Source organism: Delphinapterus leucas, chromosome 5 (genome assembly GCF_059928025.1).
Source record: "Delphinapterus leucas isolate spDelLeu-1000000601 "Yukka" chromosome 5, BTC_Dleu_Yukka2, whole genome shotgun sequence".
Classification (NCBI taxonomy): Eukaryota; Metazoa; Chordata; class Mammalia; order Artiodactyla; family Monodontidae; genus Delphinapterus; species Delphinapterus leucas.
In genome coordinates this window covers 26,780,488-26,793,900 of record NC_143133.1, presented here as the reverse complement: position 1 = coordinate 26,793,900, position 13,413 = coordinate 26,780,488, and the positions used below count along the sequence as shown (strand labels likewise).

The window sequence follows — 13,413 nt, the reverse complement described above, 5'->3', positions numbered from 1 at the left end:
TATACTGACCTTCAGGTCCCTGTGAACTATGCCATTTAGGTGACAATGATTTACACTTTCTAGAATCTGCTGTATACAATGACTGTAAAGATACAAGGGCAGAATGGAAGGGAGAACATTTTAAAGGCACATAGTCAACATTGAATACAAAATAAAATGAAAGTTCGAACGAAACAAACAACAAACAAAAATTATATTTTTCACATTTTTTTAGCTTTACACTGGAATTAAATAATGCTGAATAAAGCTAATTCTGGTTCTAACAAAAATGACATCCAACATAGAATTTGTGACATATTCAGACAAAACAATTTGAGCTGTGTGTGTTTTTCATTGCAACTCCATAAATTAAATCATTTGTATACGGAACCCAATATTTCCATATTCAGGGAGAAAATTTTATAAATAATTCCCACAATGTTCTGGGAAAATTCTTCAGTGAAATAAAATTTATGGGTATTTCTCATACACATCTAAACTGTTTAAAATCTGAGGTCACAATTAAACATAGGTGTTGAAACAAGAGGGTAAACACAGATGAAGTGGCAGGTGAAACAAAGGTCAAAAAAAATGGAGGGAGACATTTACCATTTTGACTTAGAAATGGTGCTGCCTGTATAATATATTAATAGGAAAACTAACGCACGTCTCCAATAATAGGGAGAATTTAAAGTAAACCCATGGCATAAAACAAACTCCTCTTCAGTATAGTCATACTCTGGGGAAGGGCTAAGAACTTACAAAAAATAAATAAAATTTAAAATCCCCTGGAGCACTGGTGGTTGTTAAGACACATTTTCATACACCCCAGTGAAGGAAAACTTATGATTATTACTATGTTAAAATGCACAACTTATGCTATTCTTATTAAAGGCTCACTGATGTCAAATAGATGCTAATTAAATTCTATGGTAGACGTCATCGATGGGCACCTATAAGGTCCCATGAGCTGTCATATGACATACAGTAATGTAGAACATATCACACTGATGAATTCTGTACAAGTTCACTATGCGATTCAAATGCAGGTATATACAGACATTCATTCATTCTACATTCATTCATATAAGGATTAAGCAAATACTTTAATGAGGATATTTTCAATCATTTAATGTACAAAATACTACTACTCCAAAGTAAATTCTTGAATTAAAAGAAAGTAATCACCATCTGATTTATTACAACATGTCACAAAATTGATCATGATTGTGATTTTCTAGCTCTAACTCGATTAAATGTACCACTAAAATAGCTTCATATTGGGTGTTTTTGACTATAAAGCTTATTGGAGTGTTGGTAATTATCTGTTAAATCATATGACTCTTTCTCCTTCTACAGTAATGTTCACTTTATACTACTTTTTAGGAATACTTCACTCTCTCATCTCAAACCACTGGTATAAGTTATTGGGCTTAATGAATAACAGAAAATAAAGAAGTAAACAAGAATTCATATTAAATAAAGTTCACCATATGTTACCAGTGAGAATTAATTCAATTCTTAACTTCTTGAGGACTAGTACTAAACAGATTTTTACAAATTATTTGCTCTTTATGCTTGTAGTTAAGAAGAGAATGTTTCTTCTCCTTGATTATGTGTGGAACCTATCCTAAAATGTATCCCATAGTACATTCCAAAATTTAATATAAGCATGCATATGAAATGATCCAACCAACCAAGGGTCTATCCTGTTATCTGTAGGGCTGCTCGATAATGAAAATGGTCTCTAGATTAATTTCAACCAATATTTTGAAACACAAGAACAACCTGTTTAACATAACTTTGAAAAGCAAAATAAAGGAAATTCCCTAACTTTTTTTATTACCTTGATTAAAAAGATTACTCTTTTGGAAAGTGGGCAAATAGCTACTTCCAAGGCTATTCTGAAGCCCTTTTCAGAGGCCTAATGTGAGGAACTGGCTTAAACTGAACAAGTGATGATTCACTCATTATAGCATAAGTGACATGGAACTTTCTATTTGACTTTGGCAGGAAAAATTCCATTAAAAAATTAGAGTGTAGTCATGTGCAGAGAACATTCACAAAATGTCATAAACAGTAGCATTAAACCAAAAAGATTAATTAGAAGTTTAGAAGTGAGCCTGTATATACATGTGCTACTTTGGAGGGATGGGGAACCTTCTATCGGCTGACTATCTGAGGGCCAGGCTACAGGGGGATTAGCAGCCTTAGGAAGCTCTGAAAGCACTAGATAGAGAACCAGCAGGCACAGACCATCAGTAACTGAATATATATAAAACATCTCATTTATATTGCTAATAATGAGCCAAGCACTCACGGCCAGATTTTTCAAAATGATTACCAACTGCAGAATATATGTAAGAAATGCCAAGGAAATTAACACCATACAGTCTAAGTAATGTCTAAGCAAGTAGATTAATGTTACTTCACTCCAAAAACATTGCCTAGGAAGTCTCAAATTAGACAAAATGTTAGCCATTTTTAACTTCTGTAAAAATTTTGCCAATTAACAAGATTGGGAAATCCTCTTGAATCCTCTGAAGTACCTGAATAAATATTTTTCAAGTGAGAGTTCCAAGGACATTAATGGAATTTCCAAAGCATTAAACAGCTCATAATGCCTGAAGGAGACCACTGGGCCTTTTGGAGTCTGTTTCTTTTTATGGCCTCTGATTAGACATGGGCTGTTCATGGAACTTCTGTGATGATGGAAATGCTTTATATCTGCTATATCCAGTCAGTTGCCACTAGCCACTCGTGCAATTAAGCACTTGAAATGGGGCTAGTGCAACTGAGGAAGTGAACTTTTTATTTAATTTTAATTAATTGGAATTGAAATTAAGAGTCATGTATAAACAACAAGGTCCTACTATATAGCACATGGAACTATATTCAATATCCTGTAATAAACCATAGCAGAAAAGAATAAGGAAAAGTATATATGTATAACTGGATCACTTTGCTGTACAGCAGAAATTAATACAATGTTGTAACATAGTATCAATTATACTTCAATAAAATAAATTAAAAAAAAAAAGTCATGTGTGACTAGTGGCTCCATACTGGGCAGCCTAGCATCTAGAGAGCTCATAACTTTGATAAAAAAGTACATTTCTTTATTAGAAGTCATTCCGGTTAGGCTTTTTTAAAAAATAAAATATGTACTCTAACTATAGATACTAGATAAAAATAAAGTTCAGGCCAGATTCATAGTTTTTTTTTTTTTTTTCCTTCAAAGAATCATCCTGGAAATCCTTAAGAGAGAAATATCAGTTAAGAGGGTCTCATCAAGAAAAGTCCAAGATGGTATTATGAAAGTCTCATAATCTTAGGCATCATAATATATTTGTAGAGAGATATACTGAACAGGGGTCATCTGAGTGCTGAGTCCTGTATCTTGCCCAGGGCAAGTCACTTACCTGGCGTCGGCTTCACTGTAATATTCTCTCGCCACTATGTCTTCAAACAGTTCACCTCCAGTAACTCTGTGAAGACAAGATATTCACATTAAAAAAGAAGAAAAAACTAGGCATCAATAGATTTGCACCAGTGTTCATATGGAATATATGCTTTCAGATTATTTTAAAAATTATTATCAAAACAGAAAGCATATTAAAACATTATAAGACTCCATAATGTTCAATTTATATTAATCTAAACATTTCCATCTTTTCTGTTTGCCTTTGTATCACTAGATCCCGAGGATACAACTTTCTGTATACCATAAATATACTCAGACGTATCTTATAGAAAATGGTTTCTATGAAACTCTTCAATTCTCTAAATATTAGCTGAGGTCTGACAAAGTGTGTGGAACCATTTAGGAACATTTTCTGAACAAAAAGAGAGGATAGGATAACACATATCATGGGTGTAGAGTGTGAGTTTGCAGGCTGTATTTCTCTGGAGAGGCTTGTTTTTTAAACTGCAATGAACATGCCTTTATGGGCTAGAGGTGGCCTTCCAAAATACATACCACTTTGGGGCTGAGTGCTTGATTTTCCTTGTAAAGCAATTTCCTTTATGTTCCATGTCTTTGCCGGTAAAGTAAGACTCAGGTTTTGGCAGTGCCTGGGAGGCAGCAGTGACCCCTTGCCAGCTAGGAAGGAGCCATATCTGTCTGCCCTTTTTAATAAAGTGAAGACTTCCCCACTACTCAGCAACTAGATTTGGTTACTCCGGGAAGTTCATTCAGACCGTGGACTTCGAAGTTCTCTAAATAAGGAGATGTAACTATCTCTGGGATTAATTTCTTCTCCAGGTCCAATAGATTACTGCTTTGGGGCCACAATTCCCTAACCAGTGATTCTCTGGCTTAGGCTTTTCTTCTCCCTGCTTAAAAAATGACTTTTTAAATTTTAAAAAGTCATGTAATTTTGTGGTAAAATTTTAAAATACGAAAATGTACCAAGTCCTCCCCTATCTCTTAATCCCAATTCCACTCCTGGGAATAAATCGATTTTAACTTTACGCATGTGTATCTTTTAACATTTATACTTTTCCCTTTGCAAACACACACAAAGAAACACTTTTCTCACTACAGTGCGATTGTGCAATATACAAAAATTAGGCTAATCGTGTTTTTCATTTTACATTAAATCATGGGCACTGTTTCATGTCAGAAGGATTTTTTCCCCTATTTAAAAAAAGTAGTGTGTATGCGTGTGTGCACATATATCTTTGAGAGTACTATTAAAAGATAAATTCTTAAAAGTAAAATTACTGGGTCAAAGAGTATCCACATTTAAAATTTTGTTGGGAAGACAAGGAAAATTACCTTCCAAAATGGTGGTACCTCCAACATTTTGAAAGTACCGACAGGCCCACATCATTACTAATAATGGTTATTGTCAATAAATGAAAATGCCTATCTAATTGGAAAAAAGTTAGCTCATGTTAATACAAATTTGAATATTAGTGAAATGAATCATTTTCTTATGTATTTATCAGTCATTCCTTCCTCTGTTATGATGTGGCTTGATTTTAAAAGAAACTTTCAGCTTTGGAGTTAAATCTCATAAGAGCTAACATTTGTTGAGTGCTTACCATGTGACACACAGTGTGCTAAGCTTTATATTAACTGATAAATTCTCAAAATTTAGGATGGTTTTACCACTAGCCCAGTGTATTGATGAGAAAATGGAAGTACAGAGAAGTTAAGTAACTTGCCCAATTTTACACAGCCTTGAGTGGCATAGGTGGGCCATCTACTCTACAGCCCATACTTTCAATCACTCCACAGTACAGCCTTTTCAATAATTACACTGTCCATTTTTCTAGAGATTTAGAAGGTATGAGTCATTTGGTCAAGCATCGAGTGAAGGTATAAAACTTGCTGTATGTACATTAGAGAGTGTGAGATAAAATTAATCTAAGATAGTTTTTTGTTCTTGTTTTTTACTTTAAAGTTCTGAAATATCATCAAACGATAACATGTCCCAGGGATCACCAGTTATTACTCTTGTCTGTATTTTCCTCTCCTAAATGAAAAGATGTGATACTATAAACTGTAAACTTGTCTGAAAGTTTACCCAACTTTCCCCCATCTCCATGGCATTCTGGATATTTGTAAGTCCTTTAACGTTGAAGTTACTATTTTCAATTCTATTACTTTTACATATAAAATGGACATCTAAAATGATTATTTAAAGCTTCATATGGGCTTGTTATGAAAACTATGGTTATGTGTACATGTAATTTCATTTATTGGCACAGCTAAGTTTTTCTCCCAATTAGAATCTATGATATTAACGCAATCATACAGTGTGCCCTAGACAAATTACAATACAAAATAATTAAATATTAGAAAGAACTTCCAACAAATCTATTACTGTCTCTATAACGATGATAACAGTTTTGTGGGATTTCTTCCTTTGAACGTGACCAACGTAGATATGATATATATTCATATTTATCTTTGTTTCTGACCACAGGTAGCAAGAAAATCTGTATATATTACAAACAATTTTGGATTGTTAAAGTGTTTAACAAATATTGATTAAAAAGTCCGTTTTCACTAATAAAATTGCTACTGCATATATAGTAGCTTCTTAAATATATTATATACTCCATGAGAATTGTCAGATCCTAAATCACTAGGATCAGGACTTACGGATCTCTGTTACCTTAGCACCGAACCCAGCAACTAAGACATAACATTTGTTCAATTAACGAGTACTGAAATAAGGATTAAATGAATTAACCAAGTCAAAAAATTATGCTACCCATCTACTATAAGTTTAGAGTTTACATGTGCTTAAAAAGAAAAAGGAAAACACTAAAATTTAGCCACACGTGACAATAGGTTTTATTTCTTAAGGGGTTTATATCTAAAGAAGACTACTGAAAAGTCACGTGTAACTATTAAACAAATTTAAGGGGTATAGAGAGCTTTATGTAGAGTTGGAGATTATGTAGTCAACTGTCTCTGACAGTACTCTTTCTCATTTTCTAGCATTCATTTTTCTCATTATTTAAAAATATCCTTGTGCAAATGAAGCCATTTTGTCATTTTTGCTATATGTACGATAAACGTCTGAGAAGGAAAAAATGGAGTTCTAATAGAACACACTGCCTTAAAGAGAAGCTTGAATTTTCTAACTTTAACACATTTCTATATTCACACGATTGTTTAATGGAGCACAAAATTAAGCAGCAGTTATTACAGATTTTGGAAAATTTTTAGTACGCTATGTGAAGTTTCACACAGTCACAAATTAAATCACTCTCATGAATAAACTGTTAGATTAATTAATTAGAGATTTTGCGAATAAAGTGGTGTCAGGGATCTGTATGATATGAGGCATATCAATTATATATTTGAAGCATTAATTATCATTTATGAGCCTCTATAACATTAGAGCTTACAGGTAATAAATGATAACTCTAGAACTATGAAAAGATGAGACTCCATATATCAAAAAGATTTTTGTTGTTGCTGTTGTTATTTATGGGAATGCTGATTCATTTTGTGTTATCCAGCAAGAATGAATTATTCATGCTCCTTGTATATATATATATATTTGTGAATTATATCAGAAATAGTTGAAAGTAGTTTCACCTTGAACAAAACATTTATAAAATTTTGAGGATTACAGTTTTGACTATGACACTGAGAGCAGCTGCTAGCATCCAAGATGTCAAAGATTGGACTTTGGAAGAGAAAATGGCTCCACGTTAACTCAAGAACCAGCACTGATGTAGAGATTAGAGCATGCCCAAGGTAGTGGGGCAAAACCCATGAACCTCAGGCTGTAGCCACGTTGGAAAACAGGAACCCAGAGCAGGGCCCAGCTAACGCACAGTGAGGAGGCAATATCTCCAAGGCAGGGCCAGGAGTGTCTCTGAGAAAAAGGAGTAATTCCCCCTGGAACTCCAAGTATAAAGCTGAAGAACAAACCCAATGAGCAGAGGCCACTGGACCTGAAATCCAAGGCTCTGAACAGAGACACCAGAAGTCATGTTAGCAAAGAATCACCATAGTCAAATTTTTTGTTTGTTTGTCCCAAAACATTTCATATGCTGACTTGCACTTGGGTGACAGGTGTGTCTTCCAGTGACCTCCCGGGCAGAAGCTGTGAGTGGTGATGTGTTCACCTGTGCTACCTGCATGGTGCCCGGCACACTGCCTTCCATACTGCTGAACGATAACGGCAAATATCCATTGGGAGCTCACCATGTGCCAAGCCCAAGCACTGTTCTAAGTCCCTACAGGTTGTAACACAACAACCTCATGAGGTAGACACTAGAGCTATCATTTCCGTTTTATACACAAGGACACTGAATTAGTGGAGGTTAAGGACTTTTCCCAAGAACACACAACACAAGAAAGAAAGGGTTTGTTTATTCCCATTGTGCTACCCTAATTGTTTCCCCTTGGACACAAGCTGGAGAGCAGGAGAAGAGCAGGTCAAAGATCTCTGGAGAGCCCAAAGGGTCATGTGAAAAGACTGGGAAGAACGGTGACATAAAGGCACTCCCACTTATATCCCCTTTAATTCTTAGATTAAAGTAAGACCAACTGCTGGTGAGGGCTGGTCAGAGTGAAGCTGATCACGGTTCATTAACAGGAGTGTTACTGGTCTTCCTGGCCAGACAGTCCTTCACCAAGTGGGATGGTCCCTTGAATAGGCAAGACTGTCGGCACCAGGCCCCACAATAGGTGCCAGTAGCACTACCTTGTCGATCCCACTATTCCCAGTCACCCCAAGGTCCCCCTAGTGTCCCTGATGAGAACCACTGAGCTAAGGGAAGTCTATGGAGATACAATTGAAAAGTCAGGCCTTCTTAGCACCACCTTCTGACATATATAGTCAACCAAGCCAATCTCTGGGCAGGCATCTATGATGGAACATTGTATCTTCAGTACTTTATAGCATGTCTGGCAGATAGAAAGAGCTTAATAAATCTTTACTGAGTAAATAAATTATCAAATAATTAAATGATGAATGAAACTAGTCCACAATTTTATGGTTTAACCCATATTTAAGCTAGAAACTGAGGGTAAAGAGGCCCAACTACCTTTCATATTATTTATCTACCAATCTCTAGACAAATCCTGCTGACTTTAGCTCCAAAATGGATCTTAAATCAGTACTTCTTTTCATCTCCACTCTAATGTCACCAGTCCAAGTCATCACTGTCTGTCACCTGCACTACTGCAATGGCCTCCTCATTGGCACCATCTCCTCTCTTGCCCCTCTGCCATCAATTCCCCAGACAGTAGCTTTAAGTGTACATCAAATCTTGTCTCATGGCTACATGAAGCTCTTAAATACCTGTGCACTGCTTTTCCAGGCAAAATCCTTACATGACCTGCATGTCTCCTGACCCTCCTTGCTGCCCCTCTCCATCCTGCTCCAACCACAGCAGCCTTTCTCAAGTTCCTCAAGTGCACCAAGCTCCTTCCCATCCCCAGGCCTTTTCACGTGCTGATCTCTCTTCCAGAACATTCCCAACGTCTTTACCTTTACTATTTGGTGAGTAAATCCCTCTTATCCTTCAAAACTTGGTTTAAATTTTCTATCCTCAGACCCCCTACTCATCTAAGTTATCTTACCCCCTTAGAACCCTGTATTATACTCCATAACACTTATCACCATTATAATCATGTATTTCTTTGTGTACACATTTGTTTAATGTTTGTCTTTCTACCTGTATGGTTGCTCTGGGAGGGTAAAATCTGTTCCTGCTTCTTCACTATAAAATATCAAGCGATGACACATAGTGCCTGTGACAAGCTCAATAAATGCTCATTAAGTGAATGATCCCAGGGTTTTATATTTCACAGAGAGCAGACATGTGGGATGATCACATATCAAGGCCATAATGTTGATGCTCCTGACACCATATCACTTACCATTATATTTTATAAGAAAGCAGGTATCTCTCAGGCAGTTTTCCCCTGGAAATCATATATTTCAGTTTTGGATATTATAGTATCTTTCCCATAAGACAGAGTTTGTCTGTGAACTAATCATGTCTGATCACAAATGCAGGAAGTATTTGTTGAATTCATTATAAAGGCACATACTTGGATTAGAGATTGAGAAGGGAATAAAAACATGGTGTTTTGAGGGCAGACAGCAGAAGCAAGAAGAACTACAATCCTGCAGACTGTGGAACAAAAAACACATTCACAGAAAGATAGACAAGATGCAAAGGCAGAGGGCTATGCACCAGAGGAAGGAACAAGATAAAACCTCAGAAAAACAACTAAAAGAAATGGAGATAGGCAATCTTCCAGAAAAAGAATTCAGAATAATGATAGTGAAGATGATCCAGGACCTCGGAAAAAGAATGGAGGCAAAGTTCAAGAAGATGCAAGAAATGTTTAACAAAGACACAGAAGAATTAAAGAACAAACACCTAGAAGAATTAAAGAACAAACAAACAGAGATGAACAATACAATAAATGAAATGAAAAATGCACTAGAAGGAATCAATAGCAGAATAACTGAGGCAGAAGAACGGATAAGTGACCTGGAAGACAGAAAGGTGGAATTCACTGCCGTGGAACAGAATAAAGAAAAAAGAATGAAAAGAAATTAAGACAGCCTAAGAGACCTCTGGGACAACATTAAACGCAACAACATTCACATTATAGGGGTCCCAGAAGGAGAAGAGAGAGAGGAAGGACCAGAGAAAATATTTGAAGAGATTAGAGTCGAAAACTTCCCTAACATGGGAAAGGAAATAGCCACCCAAGTCCAGGAAGCACAGAGAGTCCCAGGCAGGATAAACCCAAGGAGAAACATGCCGAGATATATAGTAATCAAATTGACAAAAATTAAAGACAAAGAAAAATTATTGAAAGCAGCAAGGGAAAAATGACAAATCACATACATGGGAACTCCCATAAGGTTAACAGCTGACTTCTCAGCAGAAACTTTACAAGCCAGAAGGGAGTGGCATGATATATTTAAAGTGATGAAAGGGAAGAACCTACAACCAAGATTACTCTATGAGTAATGAGATACAGCAAGGATCTCATTCAGATCTGACAGAGAAATGAGAGGCGTTACAGACAAGCAAAAGCTAAGAGAATTCAGCACCACCAAACCAGCTCTACAACAAATGCTAAAGGAACTTCTCTAAGTGGGAAACACAAGAGAAGAAAAGGACCTACAAAAACAACCCATGACAATTAAGAAAATGGTAATAGGAACATACATATCAATAGTTACCTTAAATGTGAATGGGTTAAATGCTCCAACCAAAAGACACAGGCTCTCTGAATGGATACAAAAACAAGACGCATATATATGCTGTCTACAAGAGACCCACTTCAGACCTAGGGACACATACAGACTGAAAGTGAGGGGATGGAAAAAGATACTCCATGCAAATGGAAATCAAAAGAAAGCTGGAGTAGCAACAGTCATATCAGATAAAATAGACTTTAAAATAAAGAATGTTAAAAGAGACAAGGAAGGACACTACATAATGATCAAGGGATCAATCCAAGAAGAAGATATAACAATTATAAATATATAGGCATCCAACATAGGAGCACCTCAATACATAAGGCAACTGCTAACAGCTCTAAAAGAGGAAATCGACAGTAACACAATAGTAGTGGGGGACTTTTAACACCTCACTTACACCAATGGACAGATCATCCAAACAGAAAATTAATAAGGAAAGACAAGCTTTAAATGGCACAACAGACCAGATAGATTTAATTGATATTTATAGGACATTCCATTCAAAGAAAGCAGATTACACTTTCTTCTCAAGTGCACACAGAACATTCTCCAGGATAGATCACATCTTGGGTCACAAATCAAGCCTCAGTAAATTTAAGAAAATTGAAATAATATGAGGCATCTTTTCTGACCAAAACACTATGAGATTAGAAATCAGTTACAGGGAAAAAAATGTAAAAAACACAAACACATGGAGGTTAAACAATACGTTACTAAACAACCAAGAGATCACTGAAGAAATCAAAGAGGGAATCAAAAAATACCTGTGGAGACAAATGACAAGGAAAACACGACGATCCAAAACCTATGGGATGCAGCAAAAGCAGTTCTAAGAGGGAAGTTTATAGCAATATAAGCCTACCTCAAGAAACAAGAAAAATCTCAAAATAAACAATCTAAACTTACACCTAAAGGAACTAAAGAAAGAAGAACAAACAAAACCCAAAGTTAGTAGAAGGAAAGAAATCATAAATATCAGAGCAGAAATAAATGAAATAGAAACAAAGAAAACAATAGCAAAGATCAATGAAACTAAAAGTTGGTTCTTTGAGAAGATAAACAAAATTGTTAAACCATTAGCCAGACTCATCAAGAAAAAGAGGGAGAGGACTCAAATCAATAAAATTAGAAACGAAAAAGGAGAAGTTACAACAGACACCGCAGAAATACAAAGCATCCTAAGAGACTACTACAAGCAACTCTATGCCAATAAAATGGACAATCTGGCAGAAATGGACAAATTCTTAGAAAGGTATAACCATCCCAGACTGAACCAGAAAGGGTTAGAAAATATAAACAGACCAATCACAAGTAATGAAATTGAAACTGTGATTAAAAACCTTCCAACAAACAAAAGTCCAGGACCACATGGCTTCACAGGTGAATTCTATCAAACATTTAGAGAAGAGCTAACACCCATCCTTCTCAAACTCTTCCAAAAAATTGCAGAGGAAGGAACCCTCCCAAACTCATTCTATGAGGCCACCATCACCCTGATACCAAAACCAAAGATACTACAAAAAAAGAAAATTATAGACCAATGTCACTGATGAATATAGATGCAAAAATCCTCAAAAAATACAAGCAAACAGAATCCAACAATACATTAAAAGGATCATACACCATGATCAAGTGGGATTTATCCCAGGGATTCAAGGACTCTTCAATATACACAAATCAATCAATGTGATATACCATATTAACAAACTGAAGAATAAAAACCATGTGATCGTCTCAATAGATGCAGAAAAAGCTTTTGACAAAATTCAACACCCATTTATGATAAAAACCTTCCAGAAAGTAGGCATAGAGGGAAACTACCTCAACATAATAAAGTCCATATATGACAAACCCACAGCAAACTTCATTCTCAATGGTGAAAAACTGAAAGCAATTCCTCTAGATCAGGAACAAGACAAGGTTGTCCACTCTTGTCACAATTATTAAACATAGTTTTGGAAGTCCTAGGCATGGCAATCAGAGAAGACAAAGAAATAAAAGGAATCCAAATCAGAAAAGAAGAATTAAAACTGTCACTGTTTGCAGATGACACGATACTATACATAGAGAATCCTAAAGATGTCACCAGAAAACTACTAGAGCTAATCAATGTATTTGGTAAAGTTGCAGGATACAAAATTAATGCACAGAAATCTCTTGCATTCCTATACACTAATGATGAAAAATCTGAAAAAGGAATTAAGGAAACACTCCCATTTACCATTGCAACAGAAAGAATAAAACACCTAGGAATAAACCTACCTAGGGAGACAAAAGACATGTATGCAGAAAACTATAAGACACTGATGAAAGAAATTAAAGATGATACCAACAGATGGAGAGATATACCATGTTGTTCTTGAATTGGAATAATCAATGTTGTGAAAATGACTACACTACCCAAAGCAACCTAGAGATTCAATGCTATTCCTATCGAATTACCAATGTCATTTTTTACGGAAGTAGAACAAAAAATCTTAAAATTTGTATGGAGACACAGAAGACCCGAAATAGCCAAAGCAGTCTTGAGGGAAAAAAACGGAGCTAGAAGAATCAGACTCCCCGACTTCAGACTATACTACAAAGCTACATTAATCAAGACAATATGGTACTGGCACAAAAACAGACATATAGATCAATGAAACAAGATAGAAAGCCCAGAGATAAACCCACGCACCTATGGTCAACTAATCTATGACAAAGGAGGCAAGGATATACAGTGGAG

General features: G+C 35.8%; 1 protein-coding gene across 12 annotated transcripts in view; it reads right to left on the bottom strand.

Annotated features, from left to right (window-relative positions):
• Positions 1 to 13,413, bottom strand: part of CAMK2D (calcium/calmodulin dependent protein kinase II delta) — a 462,200-nt gene that overhangs the window by 79,871 nt on the left and 368,916 nt on the right. For 9 of the 12 annotated variants that reach the window (XM_089911562.1, XM_089911561.1, XM_089911565.1 and 6 more), the window contains 2 exons: positions 3,402 to 3,467; positions 10 to 82 (listed from right to left, as the gene is read on the bottom strand). In XM_089911562.1, the coding sequence (XP_089767688.1) occupies positions 10 to 82; positions 3,402 to 3,467 (139 nt within the window). The other 3 variants (XM_089911572.1, XM_030760083.2, XM_089911569.1) reach the window with 2 other exon arrangements.